Source organism: Macaca fascicularis, chromosome 6 (assembly GCF_037993035.2).
Source record: "Macaca fascicularis isolate 582-1 chromosome 6, T2T-MFA8v1.1".
Classification (NCBI taxonomy): Eukaryota; Metazoa; Chordata; class Mammalia; order Primates; family Cercopithecidae; genus Macaca; species Macaca fascicularis.
This window is the reverse complement of record NC_088380.1, coordinates 61,200,247-61,226,737: the sequence shown is the minus strand read 5'-3', so window position 1 is coordinate 61,226,737 and position 26,491 is coordinate 61,200,247. Positions and strand designations below refer to the sequence as shown.

The 26,491-nt window shown below is 38.1% G+C and overlaps 1 protein-coding gene and 1 pseudogene across 5 annotated transcripts in view; both read right to left on the bottom strand.

Annotated features, from left to right (window-relative positions):
- DDX4 (DEAD-box helicase 4) overlaps positions 1-26,491 on the bottom strand; it is a 72,028-nt gene that overhangs the window by 20,079 nt on the left and 25,458 nt on the right. The window contains exons 7-17 of one of the 5 annotated variants that reach the window (XM_065546274.2): positions 24,364-24,423; positions 19,182-19,232; positions 11,543-11,644; positions 10,240-10,320; positions 9,419-9,466; positions 6,718-6,765; positions 6,568-6,615; positions 6,188-6,330; positions 5,395-5,547; positions 4,063-4,217; positions 1,446-1,575 (exon numbers count right to left, since the gene is read on the bottom strand). In XM_065546274.2, the coding sequence (XP_065402346.1) occupies positions 1,446-1,575; positions 4,063-4,217; positions 5,395-5,547; positions 6,188-6,330; positions 6,568-6,615; positions 6,718-6,765; positions 9,419-9,466; positions 10,240-10,320; positions 11,543-11,644; positions 19,182-19,232; positions 24,364-24,423 (1,019 nt within the window). Of the gene's footprint in view, positions 1-1,445; positions 1,576-4,062; positions 4,218-5,394; positions 5,548-6,187; positions 6,331-6,567; positions 6,616-6,717; positions 6,766-7,466; positions 7,595-9,418; positions 9,467-10,239; positions 10,321-11,542; positions 11,645-19,181; positions 19,233-24,363; positions 24,424-26,491 lie in introns of those variants that run through there. The other 4 variants (XM_073993454.1, XM_073993453.1, XM_073993455.1 and 1 more) reach the window with 4 other exon arrangements.
- LOC123574177 (5S ribosomal RNA) lies at positions 14,031-14,152 on the bottom strand (annotated as a pseudogene).

The following is a 26,491-nucleotide window of genomic DNA, read 5'->3' as shown; positions in this document are numbered from 1 at the left end:
AACAATCAGGACCTCTTACCTTCACATGAACATCTTTTACTATAGACAGAAGAACACACTTGCAAAGTGATTTTGGTACCACTATGAAGAAGTTAGCAAGAAAGTAAGGTAGACATCTCTGGGTCCTTTTAATAAGTATACTAAGAAATGCGTGTTTATGCAGAAATAACATTTTTTTGAGTAACCCAGAGGGATTAAAAAGACTCTTAATGCGGCCAGGCACAGTGGCTCATGCCTGCAATCCCAGCACTTTGGGAGGCTGAGGGAGGCAGGTGGATCACAAGGTCAGGAGATCGAGACCATCCTGGCTAACATGGTGAAACCCTGTCTCTACTAAAAATACAAAAAAAATTAGCCAGGCGTGGTGGCAGGCACCTGTAGTCCCAGTTACTCCGGAGGCTGAGGCAGGAGAATGGCGTGAACCCGGGAGGTAGAGCTTGCAGTGAGCTGAGATCGCGCCACTGCACTCCAGCCTGGGTGACTGAGCAAGACTCTGTCTCAGAAAAAAAAAAAAAAGAAAAGACTCTTAACTCAGAAGGACCCTTTAAAGAGATTTTTAAAAGTGTATCTGGTTCATTAAGGTGAACTGAAAGTACTGATTTAGAGATGTAAAAATATGGTATATGAATTCCTAAATAAGTACATGGCCCTAAAATCTTTTTAAAGATTTAGAAAATTAACAATCCTGGTTAATATCATTCCCATGCTTACACAGGAGACAGAATTATTGATGCCACAAAGGGTTTCTTACATGAGAAAAACTATTTCCCCAAGACATGTATGAAACCAGATAAAAAGTTATTAACTACATTTTTCCCCCAGCGTAGTGGGACATAGAATATGGATTCTGGAACCAGACCCAGATTCTAACATTAGCTCTATACTTACTAGAGCTAACTAAGGGATTTTAAAAATAAATTACATAATCTCAATGAGTTTGTTTTCCCGAGTATAAATTAGAAAACACTATTCCCTGTTGCGATTATCTTGAGAATTATATAAGAATGCATTCAGGACGGGCGCGGTGGCTCACGCCTGTAATCCCAGCACTCTGGGAGGCCGAGGCGGGCGGATCACGAAGTCGGGAGATCGAGACCATCCTGGCTAACACGGTGAAACCCGTCTCCACTAAAAATACAAAAAACTAGCTGGGCAAGGTGGCGGGCGCCTGTAGTCCCAGCTACTTGGGAGGCTGAGGCAGGAGAATGGCATGAACCCGGGAGGCGGAGCTTGCAGTGAGCTGAGATCCGGCCACTGCACTCCAGCCTGGGCGACAGAGCGAGACTCCGTCTCAAAAAAAAAAAGAATGCATTCAATGAATGTGATGGAGGCTAACACATAAATGGTGCTCTAGTAAATACATCTGTCTTTACCTCATTCTTTCCTTTTCCCATACCAAAAAAAAAGGATCAATCTCACAACTTCGTTATTCCTATATGGCGTACCTTTTCTTTGCCTATGATATCCATCAGTCTTCCAGGAGTAGCACATAATATATTACAGCCTTGTACTATTTGTCGAATTGAATGCCCCAGCTGGGTTCCCCCGTATATAACAACAGCTCTTACACAAGTCCTATTAACAAGAAAACTAAATGTTACTTTCTAGTTATTTAAAAATTAGGCATCTGTTTCTAACAAGATATAAAACAAAATCCAAAAAGAAAAAACGTTCAACTATCTAAAAAAATATTAAATTATGGCTGGGTGCAGTGACTCATGCCTGTAATCCCAGTACTTTGGGAGGCCAAGGCAGGCAGATCACCTGAGGTCAGGAGTTTGAGACCAGCCTGGCCAACATGGTGAAATCCAGTCTCTACTAAAAATGCAAAAAATTGGCCAAGCATGGTAGCATGTGCCTGTAATCCCAGCTACTCAGTGGCTGAGGCAGGAGAATCGCTTGAACCCAGGATGCAGAGGTTGCAGTGAGCAGAGATCCTGCCACTCTACTCCAGCCTGGGCAACACAGCGAGTCTCCACCTAAAAAAACAAAAAAAAAATGTGATATTTTACTTGATTTTTTAAAAATTACAATACTTTTGGGGGAACAGGTGGTACTTCATTACATGAGTAAGTTATTTAGTGGTGATTTCCGAGACCTTTTACTTGATTTAAAAGCCTGAAAGCAACATGGTACATGAGGATTAGCAAGATATAAACATTGAAATAAGCAATCCACATGTTTTTCCAAAAGATCTATCAGGTTTGATATTAAAGTGATTTTGACAAGCATGGAAAAAAAATAAAATCACCTGTGGTGGTTTTAACATACATATACAAATTCTTCAATATATTCCTTCCTTCAAATATGGATTCTACCTTTCCCCTTCAGTGTGGGCAAGGCTAGCCTCATGAGTGTGCAACCTGTCCAGTCACACAGAGTTCCAAGTTTAGAAGAACCCTGTGCTTCATTTAACGCTCTGCTGTCGCTGCCCTGAAATTTGTAATAATTTTACAACAAAGGACCTGCACTTTCAATTTTGCACTAGTTCCAATTATAATAGCCACTCCTGAGTGGGGTCAAACTTAGTGGCTTGCTTCTTACAATGTGGCAGAATGACAATGTGTGACTTCTGGGACTATTTCATAAAAGCTATTACAGCCACCTCTTTCTTCTTACTGATCACTCAATCTAGGGGAAGTCAGTGCCATTTAATCATGCATCCCTATGGAGAGATCCAGTGAAGCCCTCAGATGACTGGCTTGACATCTTGTCTGGTTGACAATCTTGTCAACCAGGATTGGTTGACATCTTGTCTACAATCTCATAAGAAACTCTTAACGCAGAAGGGCCCAGCTAAGCCAAGCTGTTCCCCAATTCCTAAGCCCCCCAAATGGTGAGACAGTAAATGTTTATTATTGAAAGCAACTATTATGTTTTAAGGGAGTTTGTCAGACAGCAATAACTAAATGTTGGCAAAAGGTATACTGAAATTGGACTTCTGATACACTGCAGGCACAAATACACATTAATTGCAAGCTTTAAAATAAGTTCCTGCTCTTTAACATTAAAACTGATAAAACTCTATTCTAAGAAAATACTTAAAATAGAAAACTTTTTCTTTTTTTTTTTTTAAGTCAAGGTCTGTCATCTAGGCTGGAGGGCAATGGCGCAATCACAGCTCACTGTAGCCTCGACCTCCCAGGCTCGGGTAATTCTCCCATCTCTCAGGCTCCCGAGTAGCTGGGACTACAGGGGTGCACCACTACACCTGGCTAATTTTTGTATTTTGGCCTTCCAAAGTGCTAGGATTACAGGTATAAGCCATCATATCCAGCCAAAACAGAAAAACTATGTAGCAAGATATACATTGCAATTCTGTTTACAATAGCCCCAAGTTAGAAAGAACCTAAATATCCCAGAATAGAGAAATAAAATGTATGCACATGGGCAATTTAAAAGTCATTAAAAATCAGTTCTCATTATGCAATAAGCATTTTCTGTATTATAAAGTTTTATGTAAAAGAATAGGAAATTATTAGAATACCCTGAGTTCATTTTTAAATATACATTAAAAACTACCAAGAAATAATACCAGTATGTTCACTATTTTCTACTTCTAGTATTATCTGTTTTTTAAATTAAAATTCTACTTTTTTAGAGACAGCGTCTTGCTGAGTGTGGTGGTGGAATCACAGTTCACTGCAGCCTCAAACTCCTGGACTCAAACAATCCTCCTACCTCAACCTCCTAAGCTCCTAGGACAACAGGTGTGTATTACCACGTGCTGGCTAGTTATTTTATTTTTTGTAGAGACGGGGTCTCACCATGTTACCCTGGCTGGTCTCGATCTCCTGGCCTCAAGCAGTCCTCCTGCCTGGGCCTCACAAAGCACTGGGATTATAGTCATGAGCCACCAAGTCCAACCTATTAACCTAATTTTTAATAAGCATGTTTCTTTTTAAAAATAAAAAGGATTCCATAAACAAGATAATAAAAAAGTATACTTTAAGTAATGCTAAAAATTACATGAGTGCATTATTACTGAGTTCTTCCAAAAGTGAGGGGAAAAAAATCTCTAAAGAGAAAACTATTTTGTGAGTAGCATTCTGATGTACTTACCCAAAAGAAAATTTTCTGGCTTCCAAATAAATCTGGTTGACCAATTCTCGAGTTGGTGCTACAATAATACACTCTGGTTCCTGCAACTCTTTAAAACGACTGGCAGTTATTCCATCATGCATCATATGAGCCAAAATTGGGAGGAGAAAAGCCGCCTAGAAGTTAAGTTGCCTACTTTACAAACTTATAGCACATCACTTTTATCCCTATGGTAAGCTAATCCTCTTGTCCTTATAGCCTTTAGACTCTACTTCCATCCTACTGGGAAATTTAAGATGAAAAATGAAAACAAATTTCATTTCAATGTGTTCTTAACATTTAGGTCTTTATGCTATTATACAATATAAAATTTGGTAAAACTAATCTACCCTATCAAATTTTTTCAGTGTATTTTTAAAAGCATACCCATGAATTCTAAACAGATCAACAACATTAGCCTATTTATAGAGGAAAATAATAAATGTAATTGCTGCAAATCATTACAGTGAACAATTACTCTAAGTAGTCCTTTTGAGGTCATAAAATCATCATTCAGAATGGATGACAAAAGTGGTCTACAGAGCAAAAACTTAGAAATCATCATTTGTATTACTGAACACATTACCCTTACTGAAGTTACATCTGGCAACAGAAATTTTGTGCTAGAGTTTTCTCATTTAAGCAAATAAGACACTTGCTAAACTTCACCTCCAATACCATATGTAACACTCTCATCAGCTGTTATATAATACCTATATTTCCTTACAATTCTACTATGAAGGCTTATTAAGACTAAAATAGTATGACCTCATGGACTCTATGATCATAGAAATAAGAGTCTCATCTCATGGAGTCGTAATTAACACACAAATTTCCCAGATTAGTCCTAAAACCAACCTGGTCTCATCAGACTTCTTTTATAATTAGCATAACCTGAGGTCACTGAATACTAAGGAATCATGCACAATGCATGTAACTGTTTCTCATTCTTTATCTTTTGACTTCAAGAGTGTACCAGCTATAATACAGAAATTACTTTCTCCCTCTCTCACTGTTTTATGATCTCTGCTTCGACTTTCAGACACTTTGTTTTAGATACTACCATGCTTCAGAAAGAGCTGCACACAGAAAAGATTAAACATCTATGGACTGCAACACTACCCTAGAAATAGTTCAGAATTCTTTCTTTAGAAGTACACAAATCCTAATAAAAATCAGAAGCAAAACCATCAATACTTATGACAGGTCACTGAAACCATCTACAAACCTTCTACTCAAAAGAAGAAACCAAGTTACTAAGGAAGAACCAAAGCTCAAAAAACCTAACAGTTTGGACATGTGGGGAAGACTTACAGTCTTCCCAGACCCTGTTTGAGCACAAGCCATCAAATCTCGTCCTGCAAGTATGATAGGAATACTGTATTTTTGCACAGGAGTAAGCTTAGTATAACCAGCTTTAGCAATGTTGTTATTCAGTGTCTGACAGAGATTAGCTTCTTCAAAAGTCTGAAAATTTAAAAAAAAGCAGTGATTACATTCTATATATCATATGCAGATCATTTATAAGCATATTTCATTCAAGCTACTTTCCAAGTTCTGTTTAATTCTACTTTATATACTAAAGTGACTTTAGTAACATGCCCCCACTCAAATATTCAAAGCCTGTATATTATAATATGATTTGACAGAATCAGAAAGTATTCCCCACAAATGGTGGTTTTAACACATTTTTCCTGCCCCCTTAAAACCTATGAGATATGAAGAATTCTGCTAGTAATGGCTTGTTCTAAGTATGATTATCAATAGGAGACAGAGGGCTCCCCCTCTCAGAAAAATCACTGCCCTAAGACACACTTTCTCACAATCTTGGGGAAACATCTTGAATCACTAGGAAAAGTATTATATTAAGGAAGTTTAAATAAAATTCTCATCCTGGTATAAGGAGTAGGGATGAAATCTATTACTCTCTTTTGACATAGCAATTAATTCTATTGTAGATGGTAAGACATCACTCTAAATTTCCAACCTAAGACCTTAGATATGAGAGGTGAAATTTGTGTGTTGATATCAGCTTTACAAACTATATAATGTATTTTAAAAGTAAAGTTCGCTACACAGCCAATACAGAAACAATTAATTCACTGACCAGAATGGCTGGTGGTGCATCATGTCCAGACACTTCCACAAGAATAGTGTCGTATTTATCAAAGTTTATGCCTGTCTGATAATGCGCAAAGATGGAGTCCTCATCCTCAGGTGGAGGCGGCGGTATGTAGGTCACTTTTGGTCCTTGGAATTTAAATTAAAAACATAACGTACGTTACAGAGACTAAAAGAAAATATAAGAGAAAATAGACAAAAATTGACAAGATCAAATTTTAAATACTATGGAACTTCCCACTGCTTACCTTTAAAGTTTTCACTGCTCAAATTTTTAAAAGATAACTTTGTTTTTAAGTAAAATACTTAAGCATTTTTATTAAAACACAATATACTCCCATGTGAGTCACATAAACGTTAATATACCTTGAGTATCACTACTTTCTCCTCCTTCTGCTTCTGACTTCCAAGAATCTTAAAGAGGATCAAATAAAAAAGATATACATTTTTTTTAAAATTGAAGGGTAAAAGAACTCTCACTACAAAAATTAAATACCTTGTTTCAGGAAAACTTACTCTTTCCAGAGCCTGTTATTACTTCTTCATTTAAACCTTTGTAACCACCTGTTAAACAAATTCATAAGTGACAACTGGTCAAGATGCAAGGTTGTGCACATCTTTATTTTCGTTGCTTGTCTTCAAAGAGAACAAGTTCTAAAAAACTTTAAATTCCCTTCTTACAAATAGTTGAGACAATTAAATAGAATCTTGTACCTTTTTAGTTTCTGTAGTATTCAAAATGATTTTATGTAGATGAGACTATTACATATCACTACATTTTGTTTAAGCTGTTATATTTCTTTCCTAATCAGCAAAGGAATGTATTTTCTAAAAGAACCTGTGTTGGGGGGTGTCCCCAAGACCATCCCCAGTTCAATAATTGCTAGGAGGACTCACCAGACTCAATACAGTCATACTTACCATTTATTAGTGAAAAAATAGGGAGTACAATCAGCAGAAAAAAAAGGTGCATAGACCCAGAGAAAACCAGGCACAAGTTTCCAAGTGTCTTCTACTGCAGTTACACAGGGTGTGCTTAGTTCTCCCAGCAATGAGCTGTGACAACACATGTAAACTCTACCAGAGAAGAGTATTAGAGACTCAGAAGCTCATTAGAGACTTAGTACCCAGGGTTTTTATTAGGGGCTAATAATGTACTCACCTTCTGCCTGGCACATACCAAATTCCAGACTCCCAGAAGGAAAGCAAATATTCAGCAAAAACCACAATGCACAAATGGTTTAGGCACAATGAGTTGCTCTTACCTATTAGGGTATTGGGAACCCGTCCCAAATCCAAGTTTTCAGATGCTAGCTGTGATGGTTAATTTGTGGTGTCAGTTTGATCAGATTAAGGGATACCCAGGTAGCTGATGCATTCTTTCTGGGTATGTCTGTGAAGGTGTTTTAGAAGAGACTGGCATTTGTATCAGTGGACAGAGTAAGATCGACCCTCATCCAACGTGGGCAGATACCATCCAATAGGCTGGGGGCCAGGTAGAACAAAAAGGCAGAGGAAAGGCAAATTTTCTCCCTCTTCTGCAGCTGGGATACCCTTCTTCTCTTGCCCTTGGACATCAGAACTCCAGGTTCTCTGGCCTTTGGACTCTAGGACTTATACCAGCAATCCCCCGCCCTCTGGCTCTGCCCCACCAAGAGGTTCTCAGGTCTTTGGCCTTGAACTGAGAGTTACACCATCAGCTTCCCTGGTTCTCACCATTCTCAGCAAACTATCACAAGGACAGAAAACCAAACACCACATGTTCTCACTCATAAGTGGGAGCTGAACAATGAGAACACATGGACACGAGGAAGGGAATATCGCACACCAGAGTCTGTTGGAAGGTGGGGGACAGGGGCAGGGATAGCGTTAGGAGAAATACCTAACGTAAATGATGAGTTGATGGTGAAAGGAGCTGGGCACATTCCTCAGCCCCGGGCTCAAAACTCCCTGAGCCTAGCACAAACGCATCCCATCCTCCCATCCCACCACCATATATCTCTCAAACTCCCTGAGCCCAGTACAAACACCACCTGGAAAGTCTCCGATAAGGAGACAGCCGTTCAAGGTTACTGAAAGCGCAGGAGCCAAAAGAATTTCTTTGTTCCCCTGCAACTTTCGGGCTATAAAAAGCAAACGCTCGCATTGTTCGGGGCCCTCTTGTATACTGTGTAAAGGAGGGACCAGGTTCGAACTTGTAGTAAAGATCCTTGCCGCTTGGCTTTGACTCTGGACTCTGGTGGTCTTCTTTGGGGAACAAACAGTCTGGGCATAACAGCTCCCCCACTGAGCACCATGTGACCCCCACTCCTGCCCGCCAGAGAACCCCCCCTTGACTGTAATTTTCCTTTACCTACCCAAATCCTATAAAATGGCCCCACCCTTATCTCACTTCACTGACTCTCTTTTCGGACTCAGCCCGCCTGCACCCAGGTAAAATAAACAGCCATGTTGCTCACACAAAGCCTGTTTGGTGGTCTCTTCACATGGACGTGCATGACAGTTTTAATAAGGATTTGTACATATTATATCTCAGTCTTTAACTTCCACACAGCATCCCATTTCGTGATTATTATTTTATTAAACAGTTGTTTTTTATTTTGAGATGCAGTCTCGCTCTGTCACCAGGCTGGAGTGCAGTGGTGTCATCTTAGCTTACTGCAACCTCCACCTCCCAGGTTCAAGCAATTGTCCTGCCTTAGCCTCCTGAGTAGCTGGGACTACAGGCGTGCGCCACCATACCCAGCTAAGTTTTGTATTTTTAGTAGAGATGGGGGTTTCACCATGTTGGCCAAGATGGTCTCGATATCTTGACCTTCTGATCCACCCACCTAAGGCCTCCCAAAGTGCTAGAATTACAGTCATGAGCTACCGTACCCGGACTTAAACAGTGTTTTATTTATGAATTTCAGGTGATTTTCAGTTTTTACTTATTATAAATAACATTTCAGTGAACATCCTTGTACATGTATTTGCAGATACATCTATAGTATATAATTCCTATAATGGAATTGCTGGATCAGAGAGGCAATAACCTGGAGAGTATTAAAGAACTATCTAAAACAGGCTGTGTAAATTTATGCTCCTCACAGTGTATAAAAGCAGTAAGTTACCTTTAACTTCAAAAATTAGTTTCCAACCAGTGAAGTACAGAAAAAAATTAAATTTGGAATACAATGATTTTAACTTCTTTCAGGTAAACAAAATAAGAACTTACCTCGTTCACTTCCACTGCCACTTCTGCTTTGAGAAGTATCACCATTACCTGTAAGGCATTGTTTTGCAAAATATTTAGATAACACACAGTTGCTACTCAAGCACACAAACCATGTGGTTATTTCTATTCAATGAAGTTATTATTTAGGAATTCCGGTCCTTTAACCCATCAATCTCTTAATTCTAGATTTAACTAATTTTTTTTTTTTTTTTTTTTTGGAGGAGTGCAGTGGCACGATCTTGGCTCGCTGCAACCTCCATCTCCTGGGTTCAACCAATTCTCGTGCCTTAGGCACCTGAGTAGCTGGAACTACAGGTACATACCACCATGCCCAGCTAATGTTTGTATTTTTAGTAGAGATGGGGTTTTGCCATGTTGGCCAGGCTGGTCTCGAACTCCTGGCCTCAAGAGATCCACCTGCCTCGGCCTCCCAAACTGCTGGGATTACAGGCATGAGCCACCAGGCCTGGCCTCTAGGTTTAAACGTTAACCTTAACCTCATTTGAACATTTTTCATCAACTGTGTTTTCGTTTTCACCTCAAATCACACAAATCATTTTCCCCTAACTCAGAATCCTTTATTCCTCTAGTTAATAATTCACATCTCAAATTAACTGGTAGATAACACAGAATAAATAATCCACATTGCACAAATTTTATAAGGGAGACAAAATTGTCCACATATTTTTACCTACAGATCTAAAAGCAGAGACAATCATAAGCCAAACTAATATACTTTAACATATATATTAGGTTTACTAATCCTAGTGCTAAAAACATATATCAATAATTAATATTCAGTAATAAGTTTTATTTCTCACCTGTGCCACTTAATGCTGGTCTCCTAGAACCAAAAAGGCCACCAGTGCGCTGCATACATTCGTCTGGGTCTAAGTCATTATCTTGATTTGCAGAAAGTAAAATTAGATTATATTACTTTGAAGAAGTTTTTTAATCGTTCAGTAAACAGAAAAAAATCAAGTTATGCTATCAGAAGTTAAAAGATGCAGGGTAAAATAGAAAAATACTATTCTGGTTAAACTAAGTACTGCGCACAGGAATTCTCTACAAATAATGTCCTTCGATGACAAACTACTTCCTCAAAATGTATTTAAAATATTTCATAAATTAGGGCCAGTATTATGCCAAAATACGATACAATCAAGTTAAATCTCTAGAAACTGCCTGAGAAACTTCACATTGCATCATTTCACTACTTATTCTTCAAAGTAGCATCCCTTGCCCCCACTGTTGCCAAATCAAACCTTACCAGTCATGCACAGTACCCTTCAAAATCCCTAAACTTCTGTCAAAGTGACAATTCTCTAATCTGCTACACATCTATTGAATCATTATTACAAATTTATGTTTGTAATCTGTCCTCCTCTGTTTAGAGGCACATACATTCCAGCAGTGACCTCTGAAGTCAGTACCTTATCTCTGAAAAATGATGGCTGAAAAAATTTAAGGTAGAAAGTCACATTGGTGAAAGAAGGTATGGGGGGAGGTAGAGCCACATAGAAAGTCACCTGTTTATAAGGTCAGCCATATTATCAAAGCTCTAAAACAATGAATAGTATGTAATATTAAAGAATTGAGTCACTCAAACTTATTTTTTAAATTCATGTATTTCAACCTAACCAATATGCAATTAAATCTGTCTAAAAAATAATGTTATAGGCCAGGCGCGGTGGTTCAAGCCTGTAATCCCAGCACTTTGGGAGGCCGAGGCGGGCGGATCACAAGGTCAGGAGATCGAGACCACAGTGAAACCCCGTCTCTACTAAAAATACAAAAAATTAGCCGGGCGCGGTGGCGGGCACCTGTAGTCCCAGCTACTCAGGAGGCTGAGGCAGGAGAATGGCGGGAACCCGGGAGGCGGAGCTTGCAGTGAGCCGAGATCGCGCCACTGCACTCCAGCCTGGGCAACAGCGTGAGACTCCGTCTCAAAAAAAAAAAAATAAAAAAAAAAAATAATGTTATAATGTGGCTGATTAATGTGTATTAGTCACTAAGCTAAGCTATTCTCATATAATCCTCATAACAACCTTCTTTGATACGTATTCTTTTAAATCATTTTCTTTTTAACAGATGAAGCACATCATTTGCAAATCCACTACTAACTTGGGCTTCCTAGACCAAATCCTCCACGGCAACCTCGGAAACTACCTCTTCCACCTCTTCTGGATGGCCCTGAAGCTTCTGAATTATTTCCATCTCGATAGCCTATAATATTAAAACACACACAAGAACAACACAAAACAACAACAAAGAAATCTTGGGGACATGGTCAAATTTAATTTAAGCCTTGAATAATTCAGTAACTTTAAACAAGTATTTTAAGGCATTGTTATCAAAAAGAAATGACATTTTGACCTATAAGTGTTCAACTTTACTAATATAAATAGATATGGCTACAATTTTTTAAAACCTCATTGCTTGCTTTGAGAATCGAGTCTAAAAATCACCTAAAGGAAAAAGTGGCACTTGAATTAATACATTAAAAGTCACCAAAACTGCACCATTAACTGGATTGCCACAATACACAAAAGAATTAAATAAATCCTAGACTTCTATCTGCTCCATATAGAATATAGTAAACATCTTACTCAAGGCACAGACATGCAGACGCATATAAAGTCTGATTTCCAGGTACAAACAATTTTTAATTGAATTGAATACCAAAAGATTAGTAGAAACAGTTCAAGTAAAATTTAATTGCACATAGGGCAGGCTCATAGGGCAGAACCAGATTAATGCAAAACCAAAGTGCCAACTGGGCAGGAAATAGAGACTGTTCAGTTTGTAAACTTGCAACTATTTACACCTAAAGAGAATGATGAATAAAGAGAAATTCTATATATGCTATTTCTGAATATTAGAGTATACGTATTTTAAAACCTATTTAAAAATGAAACAAAACTCTTCAAAAAATTTATTTTCTGGAAACTTTTCTGTAAAGGTATAAGTTATTTTCATGAAAGTAAAAGAACATATAACACATATATAAATTAAAAATATAATAAAATGAAAGCTTATCTCCACTGCCCAGCTTAAGACTAAAATGTTTCCAATATATTTGCAGCCTGTGTTTTTCTTTTGCCCTCTGCTTCTCTTCTCCCTGAGCACTCCTTCCAACTAACATCCAACCAGCCAATATCCTGAAGTTTTTCATTTCCTTGCTCTTAATTTCATCAGTTACATACATAGCCTTAAGCAACATATTAGCATTTATGTAATGGAACTAAAACATATTCTTCTTCCACATCTCTTTTTTTTTTTTTTTTTGAGACTAAGTCTCACTCTGTCACCCAGGCTGGAGTGCAGTGGCATGATCTCGGCTCACTGCAACCTCTGCCTCTAGAGTTCAAGCAATTCATCCTGTCTCGGCCTCCCGAGTAGCTGGGATTACAGGCATGCACCACCATACCCAGCTAATTTTTGTATTTTTAGTAGAGATGGGGTTTCACCATGTTAGCCAGGATGGTGTCGATCTCTTGACCTCAGGTGATCTGCCCATCTCGGCCTCCCAAAGTGCTGGGATTACAGGTGTGAGCCACTGTGCCTGGCCCCACGTCTTTTTCCTTTTATCCAACTTTGTTGATGTATGAAACTACTTCATTCACTTTTACTGCTGAACACTCTATTGTATCTGTTTCTATTTCACTTACGTCTATTACCTTTTTTATTTCTGAGTTTTCTTCCTTCTCTTTTAACTACTTAGCTTGAACACTTAACTCATTTTTTCTGAGAAAAGAAATATTTAAACTATTTTCAATCTAGTCGTCTTCCTACAAAGCTGTCCTACTAGATTTCCTATATTAGCAAGTTTTACATTTTATCCTTCCTCTGATGCATTTAAGGCTATAAAATTTCCTCTAAGAGGCAGCTGCTTTAGCTATATCCTCAGAGTTTTCCTGTGTTCTGTTCTGTTATTAAATTCTAAATATTTCAGGATTTCCATATGAACTGTTATTCATAAACTAAGAAATTCAGTTTCCAAATCATGAAGGTTAGACTTATTGATTTCTACTTTTATTTTAATAAGAGAACATGACTGATGATATATCCATGGCATATTTTTGGCCTTAAAAGATGATCAAATTGTACATATTTTCCATATATGCTGGAAAAATATGTGATTTACAATTTTAGAGTATATGATTCCAAACAAATATTAAATCAAGCTGAGTAAGTGGCTTTCAGATCTTCTATATTCTTACTAATGTCTATTCTGCTGTCTCAACTTATTAGGATTTGCAAAATTTCCTTACGTCTATTTTTCTTTGTCCATCTTAGTATATTGTTAGATTCGAACTATGTTCAGAACTGTAATGTCTTCCTGATAAATTTCTTTATCCTTAATAATTCTACCTTACAGTATACTTTGTCTCCTATTTCTATACCAGCTTTGAGTTATTGAACACTTTTTTCTTTTTATTATTTTTTTTTAAGTTTCAGGGTACATGTGCAGGATGTGCAGGTTTGTTACATAGGTAAACGTGTGCTTTGGTAGTTTGCTGCACCTATCAACCCATCACCTAGGTATTAAGCCCAGCATGCATTAGCTCTTTTCCCTAATGCTCTCTCCCCGCTGCCTGCCCTCCCCCGACACCTACAGCACCTGGTGGTATTCCCAGGCAGTCCCCCATCCAAGTACTAACCAGGCCCAACCCTGCTTAGCTTCCAAGATCAGAGGAGATCGGGCACGTTCAGGGTGGTATGGCCATAGACTATTTTTTAATTTAAAAAAAAAAAGTTTTTTTATAGAGACAAGATCTAGTTTCTCAGGCTGGCCTTGAATTCCTGGCCTCAAGAGATTCCTCCCATGTTGGCCTGCCAAAATGCTAGGATTACAGGCATGAGCCACCATGCCTGACCTCTTGACTTTCAACTCCATACCGATATATGCTTACCTATATTATAATTACTGATATATGGATCTTTTATTTCTACCATCTTTGTGTTTTCTCTTTACTGAGTTTTTTCAATGCTTTTTGTTCTCCTTTCTGTTCTGTTTTCCCCAAATGGTAAGCTATGTATTTTATTTTTTACCTATTTTCACCATGGATATTTAGTAAATATTTAAACTATTTTCAATCTAGCTTCCTTCCTACAAAGCTCTGTCCTTCTATTAGATTTCCTGCATTAGCAAGTTACATATTTTATCTTATCCCTTCTCTGATTACTCTTCAATTATACTTAAGAAATATTTTTCCTTCCAACTGAGCTGGCAAGCATTTAAGTCTTTTCATTTGCTAGTATTTTAGTTCACTTTTATTTCTAGAACCCCTAAATTAATAGTCATTATTGCTAGTTTATTTAGTCAATACTTTAAGTTTACCAATAGGTTTATCTGTTTTACAATTTTTATCTTTTCTTCGCTCATTATTGCTTCGTTTCCTATGCCTTTCTTCCTGCAATCAGTTGTCTTACTACTGTATACAATTTAGTAGTTCTTACTCAACAGTCTGAGAGTATTAAACATCATTTTTATCTGAATGGCATTATTTCTCCCTAGCACCTAATTATCTGAATATACTTATTTGAGTTCAGAGCTATTCTCCTTCAGCATTCTGAATATACTATACTATTACATTCTGACGTCTACCTTTACTGAAGAAAATTCTGTTGTGAAGACAATGTTCTTCTAAATGCGAATCTACCTTTTTTCTCTAGTAGTTTTATAGGTTTTAAAACTATAATTTCAGGCCAGGTGCAGTGGCTCAAGCCTGTAATCCCAGCACTTTGAGAGGCCGAGGCGGGTGGATCACGAGGTCAGGAGATCGAGACCATCCTGGCTAACATGGTGAAACCCCGTCTCTACTAAAAATACAAAAAAAACTAGCCGGGCATGGTGGCGGGCGCCTGTAGTCCCAGCTCCTCGGAGGCTGAGGCGGGAGAATGGCGAATGGCGTAAACCCGGGAGGCGGAGCTTGCAGTGAGCCCAGATCCCGCCACTGCACTCCAGCCTGGGAGACACAGCGAGACTCTGTCTCAAAAAAAAATAAAAATAAAAATAAAACTATAATTTCAATACATGCATAAGGGTATAAATTTTTAAATTTAATTTGCTGAAGACTCTTGTGCCTCTCTACTCTGGAAAAGTCTCATCTATTCTCTTTGAATATTCTTCTTTCCTCTCCTTCTCCCATTTTCTGGCCTCTCCTCAGGAGACAGTCATATGTTGGGCCACAGGTCTTATTCTATCTTCCATACCTTATTTATTAACTGCTCTCACTCGTGTTTTCCATTTCCAAGTTTAGAGAATTTTCACAGATCTATCTTTGGATTAATTCATTCTCTTCATCTGTGTTTAATCTTTACCTTTAATCACTCTGTTCTTTTCTGTAAATTTCTAAAAAATCAAATTGAGCCCTTTTCTTTTTTGTTTTTTTTGTTTTGTTTTGTTTTTTGAGACAGAGTCTCGTTCTGTCACCCAGGCTGGAGTGCACTGGTGCGATCTCAGCTCACTGCAACCTCCACCTCCTGGGTTCAAGTGATTCTCCTGCCTCAGACTCTGAGTAGTCAATATCCTGAATAGTTTTTCATTTCCTTGCTCTTAATTTCATTGCCTGCACCACCATGCCCAATTAATTTTTGTATTTTTAGTAGAGACGAGGTTTTAACATGTTGGCCAGGCTAGTCTCAAACTCCTGACCTCAGGTGATACACCCGCTTGGGCTTCCCAAAGTGCTGGGATTACAGGTGAGTCACTGCGCCCGGCCAACATTAACATATTTTCTTAAAGTAACATAAGTCCTTCCAGAAGGTATAGTCTGCATTTCATAAGGGACAGCTGACAATCTCTTATAACTCTTAAAGATGTTTGGTGACATCTTCACAAAGAAATTAGCTTATAAATCATCTAACCTTTGTATAAAAGAAAAGTGAACATCTTTTATTCACTTTTAAGTACTTACCAGATAGTTATTATATTTCTACATACTAACAAATAAAATGAAAACGTTAAAATGATATGTATCACTGACATCAGCAAAAATGGCCAAGTAAGGAACTCCAAATTCCACTACTCCAAAAAGGCAAGGAAAAAAATGGGCAAGAACTGTCAGAATTAACTTTTTCCAAACTCTAGAAATGAATCGAAGGCTTGAAGCAACCCAGGGAATATTTGTTCAGTCAAGGCTGACTGTTGGTAAGAACAGCAAATTCCGCAGCATTTTAACTTACCCAGTTCCATCTCTCAGCAACTCAACTTGTAAATATATAACCAAAAGATTTGAAAACAGGGACTCAAACAGATAACTGTAGGTGAATGTTCATAGAGGACATAGAGGACTTACTCACAATAGTCGGAAAGAAGAAACAATCCAAGTGTCCATCAATAGATGAATGGATAAATAAAATGTGGTAAATACATTATATTATTCAACCATTAAAAGAAATGTAGTTTTGATGCATGTTACATCATGGATGAACACTGAAAACAAGATGCTAAGTAAAATAGCCAAATACAACAGGACAAATAATGTATGATTCCACTTGTAATGAAATACCTAAAACAGACAAATTTCATAGAGAACATGGAATAGAGGTTACCAAAGACCAGGGTTAAGGGAGTATACAGGGAATTGTTGTCTAATGGCGTACAAAGTTTCTGTTTGGGTGATGATAGTGATGACAGAATACTGTGCACTTAAAGGCAAAAATTATACACTTAAGAATAGTTTATATGGAAAATTTTATGTTATAGAGATCTTACCACAAAAAAAAAGTTGAAAATATCCCAAGTTACATGAAAACTATTAATCTATAAATCCAAGAAACTCAACTCCAAGGAGGGTAAACCCAAAAAGATCCACATCTAGATACATTAATATAAAACATCAACAAATGGTGCTAGAACAATTGGGTAACCATATGCAAAAGAATTTGGACCCCCACCCCACACCATCTATAAAAATGAACTCAAAATGCATCAAAGACTTAAGTGTAAGGACTAAAACTATAAAATTCTTAGAAGGAAACAAAGGAAAAAATCTGCCTGACTCTGGATTAGGCAACAGTTTTCTAGTTATAATACCTAAAGAACAAAAAAAGATAAACTGGGTTGGATAAAAATTTTAAATTTTAGTGTTTCAAAGGGTACCATCAAGAAAAGGAGGCCGGGTGCGGTGGCTCATTCCTGTAATCCCAGCACTTTGGGAGGCCGAGGCGGATGGATCACGAGGTCAGGAGTTCGAGGCCATCCTGGCTAACATGGTGAAACCCCGTCTCTATTAAAAATACAAAAAATTAGCTGGGCATGGTGGCGGGCACCTGTAGTCCCAGCTGCTGGGGAAGCTGAGGCAGGAGAATGGGGTGAACCCGGGAGGCGGAGCTTGCAGTAAGCTGAGATCTGGCCACTGCACTCCAGCCTGGGCGACACAGCGAGACTCTGTCTCAAAAAGAAAAAAGGAAAGGAAAAGACAACCCACAGGAGGTTATTAAACATTTGCAAGCCAGATGCAGTGGCTCATGCCTGTAATCCTAGCACTTTGGAAGGCCAAGATGGGAGAACTGCTTGAGCTCAGGAGTTTGAGACAAGCCTGGACAACACAGTGAGACCCCATCCTACAAAAACTAAAAAAACTAGCTGGGCATGGTGGCACACGCCTATAGTCCCAACTACTCAGGAGGCTGAGGTGGGAGGACTGCTTGAGACCAGGAGGTTGAGGCTGTCGTGAACCATGACTGTGCCACTGCACTCCAGAGTCTGGGTAACAGAGTGAGACTCTGTCTCAAAAAAAAAAAAAAATTAGACAAATTAAAAAAAATAAACATTTGCAAATCATGTAGCTGATGATACTCATATTGAGAATATATAAATAAACCTTAAAACATAAAAAGACAACCCAATTGTTGAAATGAATGAAGGATCTGAACAGACATTTCTCCAAAGATATACAAATGGTCAATAAGCACATGAAAAGCTGCTCAACATCACAGTCATAAAAAAACGCAATCAAAACAACAATAAGGGCTGGGCACTGTGGCACACACGCCTGTAATCCCAGCACTTTGGGAGGCTGAGGCAGGCAGATTGCTTGAACTCAGGAGTTCAAGATCAGCCTGGGCAATATAGTAGAACCCCATCTCTACAAAAAATACAAAAATTAGTCGAGTGTGGTAGTACATGCCTGTAGTCCCAGCTACACAGGGGGTTGAGGTGGAAGGATTATTTGAGCCCAGGAGGTTGAGGCTACAGTGAGCCAACATCGTGACAGAGCCCTCCAGCCTGGGTGAGAGTGAGACCTTGTCTCAAAAAAACAAAAAACCCATAATGAGATACCACTTCACACTCAGTAGAATGGCTATATTTTAAAAAACACCAGTAACAACTAGTGTTGGTGGATGTGGAGAAATCAGAACCCTTATAACACTGAGGGTGGGAATATAAAATGGTACAGCTGCTATAGAAAATAATTTCACAGTTCCTCAAAAAGTTCAACATTAAGAGTTTAGCATATGACACAGTAATTCCACTCCTAAGTATATACTCCAGAAAAATGAAAACATAGGTTCACACAAAAACTTGTACACAAATGAATATAGCAGCATTGGCCATGATAGCCCAAAAGTAGAAACAACTCATTCATCAGCTGAAGAATAAACAAATATGATGTAACCACACAATGGTAGAGCCCTCATGAATGGAATTAGTGTTCTTATAAAAGAAGCACCAGAGAGCTGCCTGGCCTTATCCACCATGTGAGAAAACAGAGAGAAGACATCATCTATGAACCAGGAAATGGGTCCTCACCAGATAATGAATCTGCTGGTGCCTTGATCTCAGACTTCTGACTCTCCAGAACTGTGAGAAACAAATTTCTGTTGTTTACAAGCTACCCAGTTTATAGCATTTTGTTATAGCAACCCAAATTAAGATAGTTTTTTCTTCTGGAAATTGATTAAGCTGATTCTAAAAATCACACAGGAATGCAAAGGACTAAAAATAACAGGCAATCTTGAGGTTTTCATTTGTTTTGTGTTGCTCTAAAGGGATACCTGAGAGTGGATAATTAATTGGAAAAAAAAAAGTTTATTTGGCTCACAATTTGATATCTGAAAATGTTCAAGATTGGGCATCTGGTAAGATCCCCAGGCTGCTTCCACCCATGGCTGAAGGTGAAAGGGAGCTGGTGTGTTCAGAGATCATATGATGCAGAGGAAGTAGAGGGTACCAGGCCCTTTTTAACAATGAGCTCTCAAGGGAACTAATAGGGAACACATTCAACACTCCCGCAAGGAGAACAGGTCTATTCATGAGGGATCTGCGCCCCCATGACCCAAACGCCTCCCATTAGACCCTACCTCCCGCTCTGGGAATCAAATTTCAACATGAGAAGGACAAACATCCAAACCACAGCCCTTGAAAAACAAGCCCTTGAAAGACTTACAATGCCAGATATCAGGACCTATTATGAAATCACAGTAATTAGATTATGGGGCAATGGTACAAAAATAGAAAAACCGACCAACAGAATAAAACCTAGAGAAACAGACACACATACATAAGCCACCTAATTTAGGACAAAGACAGCCCTGTAGTGCAGAGTGGAAGGGACAGTCTTTTCAATAAGTGATACTAGGTCAACTGAACATCTATATGGAAAAAAATGTATATTGATTCCTACATTACATACAAAAATAAACTCCAGATTAATGCCAATCACTTATTTTTTTCAGACGGAGTCTCTCTCTGTCACCCAGGCTGGAGTGCAGTGGCGCAATCTCAGCTCACTGCAACCTCTGCCTCCCGGGTTCAAGCGATTCTTCTGCCTCAGCCTCCCGAGTAGCTGGGACTACAGGAGTACGCCCGGCTAATTTTTGTATTTTTAGTAGAGACAGGGTTTCACCATATTAGCCAGGCTGGTCTCAAACTCCTGACCTCAAGTGAACTGCCCACCTCAGCTTTCCAAAGTACTGGCATTACAGGCATGAGCCAACACGCCTGGCCTATCTGTATGAACTATTCTTGCAACTTTTAAGTTTTAAATCATTTACAAATAAAAAGGTAAAAGTAAAGATACTCAACAGAAAAACAGGCAAACGACAAAAGATGTCCAGATGTGAAAATGGCCAATAAACATAAGAAGTGCTCCACATTCCATTAGTCCAAAAACATAGAAATGTAATACATAATGAGTACACCACCACACAACCAGGAGAAAGGTTAAAATGAGAGAAAAATAAAATACCAGGCATTGGTTAGAATGTGAAAGTGTATCTTAGTTTAAACGCTGAAACATTTGACAATACTATTAAAGCCAAAAATATATATAGCCTATGACCTAGCAATTCTTCTTCTGCGTATGTACTACTGACACCCAAAAGAATACTAGAATGTTTACAGAAGCACTTTCATAATGGCCCCAAACTGGAGGTAATCCAAATACCTATCATTAATAGAACAACAGTAAAACAAAAGAATACTAAACAGTAATAATGATCTACAACTGCAACAAACACACTAAGAAGGTAAACATAAAACACTACATATGATATGATTCCATTTATATCAAGTATAAAAATAGACAAAATTATTGTTTGCTGTTAGACGGCTTAATAGAGGTTTTAGGGGTAATGAGTAATTAGTGAGTAAAAAATGAACATGAAAAGGGGCTTTTGAGGTGCTAGTAATTTGTATTTCATGACCTGAATGCTGGTGAACACACTGAACTCAAGTGAGTTCAGTTTGTGAAATATAATTGAGCTATACATTTACGGTATATGTACCTGTCTACATATTTTAATACAAACATATATATACACATGTATTTTCTGAGCGACCACTATACGCAGTCTTCCTATCCTCAAATGTATACATCTACAGAGAATGGGAATCAGGGATACCCTGAAAAATAGCTGTGTCCCTGCTAATTACCCTACACTAATCTATAATCTAATTATCCTACACTTGCTACAGGACCAAGCACATAGAGCTGCAAATGGTTTCGACTGCCTCATTTAAATATGAATTAAATTGATTTAAAGTAAATGTTAATGTTAATAGTACAAAAGATATTCACTGGTCTGAAGAAAAAAACTTCAAATATGAGCTATGTTTTAGGAACATTAAGTGCCAAAAATTGCTTGTTAAGAAAAATATGGTAAAAGATGAGTCTTGTTTTTTCTTGGCTTAACTTTCTCCCCACCACCACCCCTCTCCATAATTACCGTAAGAAGTAATTAAGGAGACAGTCTTCCCTCATTCTGAAATCCACAAGTCCTACCTTCACTAGGGAGGGCCTAATTCAGCCAACTACCTACCTAATGGGCAAAGGAAAAGAATGTCACCAAGGTGCAGCAAAAATTCATGTATGTGATTACTATAAAACCTCTTAACATAGATTTGCACATCCGTAGCAATTTTATAATAAGTTCACTATATTTTTCATATGTTTTGTTGTCATTGCTATTTTAACACGACTGCCCATATGTAATCAAGAATTAAGCATGGTAATTTTTGATACTATCTCATCTCGAATTCAATAGAAGCTGAATTACCAGAGTATGGCGAAATACTGCTAGACTTGAACAAAAAATAATCTACAATTTCTTCCATCCTCAAATTTCCAATGACTCTATTCAGAGACAAAGACATCCCCAGTTCATCTAAACCGCGACTGACCAAGATTCACATTGTCCCTCTTCTGTAATTTATAGCACGTTCCTTCTGCAATTTATAGCACAATCATGGGGTGGGGGGGAACAACAGATCAGTGATATCAGCAAGTAAAACAAGGACAGGCACGGTGGCTCATGCCAGTAATCCCAGCACTTTGGAAGGCTGAGGCGGCAGCTCACCTGAGGTCAGGAGTTCAAGACCAGCCTAGCCAACATAGTGAAACCCCGTCTCTACTAAAAATACAAAACTTAGCCAGGCGTACTGGTACATGCCTGCAGTCCCAGCTATGAGGGAGGGTAAAGCCACAAGAATCACTTGAACCCAGGAGGTGGAGGTTGCAGTGAGCTAAGATCACACCACCGCACTCCAGCCTGGGTGACGGAGTGAGACTCCATCTCAAAAAAAAATTAAATTAAATTAAAATTGTGCTCTCTATTCTGTTCCATTGGTCTAGGCATCTGGTTTTGGACCAGTACCATGCTATTTTGGTTACTGTAGCCTTGTAGTATACTTTGAACTCAGGTAATGCGATGCTTTCCAGCTTTGTTATTTGTGCTTGGGATTGACTTGCCTATTCATGCTATTTTTTGGTTCCATATGAATTTTAAAATTGTTTTCTTTTTCTAATTCTGTGAAGAATGTCATTGGTAGATTGAATCTGTAAATTGTTTTAGGCAGTATGGCCATTTTAACAATATGGTGGATAGCAATGCTACTGATTTTTGTACATTGATTTTGTATCCTGAAATTCTGCTGAAAGAATTTATCAGATCAAGGAACGTTGGGGCAGAGACTATAGCGTTTTCTAGGTATAAAATCATACCATCTGCAAACGGGAATTCCACACACCTACAGCCATCTGATTTTTGCCAGGGTTGACAACAACAAGCAATAAGGAAAGGATTCCTTATTCAATAAATGGTGCTAGGATAACTGGCTAGCCATATGCTGAAGATTGAAACTGGACCCCTTCCCTAGACTGCATACAAAAATCAACTCCAGATGGATTAAAGAATAACATGTAAAACCTAAAACTATAAAAACCCTGGAGATAACCTACAAAATACCATTCTAGACACAGGCCCTGGAAGATTCTGTGATGAAGATGCCAAAAGTCACCTTGACAGAAGCAAAAATTGACAAATGGGACCTAATTAAATCAACAAGCTTCTGCACAACAAAAGAAACTATCAGCAGAGTAAACAGACAACCTACAGAATGGGAGAAAATATTTGCAAACTACACATCCAATGAAGGCCTAATATCCAGAATCTATAAAGAAATTAAATGTACCAGCAGAAAAACAAACAACTCTGTTAAAAAGTGGGCAGTGGACATGGACATGTTTCAAAAGACAACATACAGCCAACAGGCAGATGAAAAAATGCTCAACATCACTAATTATTAGGGAAATGCAAATCAAAACCACAATGAGATACCGTCTCATACCAATCAGAATGGTTATTATTAAAAAATCAAAAAATAACAGATGCTGGCAAGGTTGCAGAGAAAAGGGAATGCCTATACACTGCTGGTGGGAGTGTAAATTACTTGAGCCATTGTGGAAAGCAGTGTGGCGATTTCTCAAAGAACATAAAACAGAACTACCATTCGATCCAGCAATCCCATTATTAGGTATATACCCAAAGGAATATAAATAATTCTACCATAAAGTCACATGTACACATACGTTCATCACAGCACTATTCAAAATAGCAAAGACACAGAATCAACCTAAATGCCTACCAACAGTAGACTGGACAAAGGTAATGTGGTACATACGCACCATGACTAACTACTATGCAGCCATAAAAAAGAATGACATAATGTCCTTTGCAGGAACATGAATGGAGCTCCATTATTCTAAGCAAACTAATGCAGGAACAGAAAGTCAAATCCTGAATGTTCTTACTTATAAAGTGGGAGCTAAACACTGAGAACACATGGACACAAAGAAGGGGACAACAGACACTAGGGCCTACTTTAGAGTAGAAGGTAGGAGGAGGTACAGGATCAAAAAACTACCTATCAGGTACTATGCTTATTATCTGGGTGATGAAATAATCTGTACACCAAAACCCCATGACCTGCAATTTACCTAGATAACCAAAACCTACACATGTACCCCTGAACCTAAAAGTTAGGGGTACCTACTGGATACTCACTCAAATATTAAAAGCAGAAAACATATACCAAAGTATTTTCCTTCAAAGGTTTTCACCATCAGTATTTTTCATCCAGCTCCTTCAAAATCAGTTTTACCAGTTTAGTGTCTCTGTGTTAAGTACAAATTGTTCCAAAATGTTGTCCTTACCGCCTCTCTTGGAAAAGCCTCTGTTCCGTGTTGGATTATCTTCACAGTCATTACTAGACTCTTGAATAAAAGTTTAACATGTAAATAGCATTTAATTAACTTAAATGATGCAATATATAAAGAATAGCACTGTCACAAGATAAATTAGTTAGAAAACAAAATATTTTCATAAGTTAAAATATAAACATATTCCTTCAAATAATTTTAACAGATATATAAAGACATTATTCAGAGTCAATTCCCTATGCAAATAATTTCATGTATCTAAATATTAAATGTTCTTATATGAAATTGAGAACCTACTATTTGCCAAGCATTATACTAGGGAAAACAAGCCAAAAAAAAAATAAGAATTTCATAAATTTCAGTTTGACCAAAAATGATTTCAGGAATATCTAAACTATTAAGTAATCAAGTGGTTCTCACATAAGGTCCATAGACCACTAGACTGTTCTATTTATAATGTCATATCTTTTCTGTAATTTACTTTTTTTTTTTGGAAATTGAGTCAAGCTCTGTCTCCCAGGCTGGAGTGCACTGGCACAACCCCTGCTCACTGCAACCTCCACCTCCCAGGTTCAAGCGATTATCCCTACTGAATAGCTGGGATTACAGGCACGTGCCACCATGCGTGGCTAATGTTTGTATTTTTAGGAGAGATGCAGTTTTGCCATGTTGGCCAGGCTGGTCTTGAATTCCTGAACCTCAGGTGATTCACCCACTTTGGCCTCCTAAAGTGGTGGGATTACAGCCGTAAGCCACCACACCGAGCCAATTTACCATTCTTAATAAACTTGAGACATTTGCGCTTTCTTAAATATATGCAAACTTTCCCCCATTCATCCTAATGAAATAATTTGGGGATATCCCAGCTTTTCCATTTTTAATGATATTAAGCAGTAACATTCCCAGAGTCTTAAAATAGTGGTATGAGAGATTACTATACTGAAGGCGGCCTGAAAACTACCTGGAGAGTTGGTTAAAAATAAATTCCTAGGTCCCATTCCCAGAAATGTTTATTCTGAAAGGAATGATTTTTCAAAATGTAAAAGTTCTATGTTATTACTGTATCATCAAGCTTTCCAGAAGATTCCAAAAAAAGTCACATTCAGGAATACAAAGATGGTTTCAAGGGATCTTTGTACTTGTCATCTGGGAACATTAAGTCAAAATAATGAGAGCAAGTGACTAAAGAGCTTGCAGGCTATTAGCTAAGTTCCTGTGTAAAAGTCCCAATCCATTTAACAGCTAATATTGTTCTACAATAAACAGTGACTCAAAGCTCTTGTTGCAGTCTCCTATTTCAGCTGCAGCTGACAACCGACAAACAATCCTGAAGAGCCATTAACAAGACAACTTTCTGGAAAGTAGGACTTAATACAATGTAGAAGGGCAGGAAAGAAATAATTTTTGAAAAGTTGGCCCTGGAATAACAATGATGATAACTAGTATTTACTGCCTTAGAGAAAAAAAAACTATTAATCTGGGACCTGGCAAGGAAAAGAGTCTCACAATATCTTTGGCCAATTATTTCCCTAAAATAAACCTATAGTTACTTTGATCACAGTGGGAATAAAAATAGAAAACATTAAGAGAAGTTGGGTGATGGGTACGTGAAAAACCTCCGCACTATTTTTGCAACTTCTTATGAATAAAACTATTTTAAAATGAAAAAGTATTTTAAAAAATAAGTGATCTCTATAGTTAGGAAATAAAGCTAAGCACAAACAAAAATGAGATAATGATCCCAAGATTAGTTACAACCTATTAATTATATAAAAATAACACATGGCCTGGTGCAGTGGCTCATGCCTGTAATCCTAGCACTTTGGGCGGCCGAGGTGGGTGGATCACGAGGTCAGGAGTTTGAGACCAGCCTGGCCAACATGGTGAAACCCCGCTCTACTAAAAATACCAACAAAAAAAAAAAAAAAAAAAATAGCCAGGTGTGATGGCAGGCGCCTATAATCCCAGCTACTCAGGAGAATCGCTTGAACCCTGGAGGCAGAGGTTGCAGTGAGCCAAAACTGTGCCATTGCACTCCAGCCCAGGCAACAGTGCGAGACTCTGTCTCAAAAAATAGTAATAATAATAACAACATATAAAGAAAGTATGTACCTGGCACTGT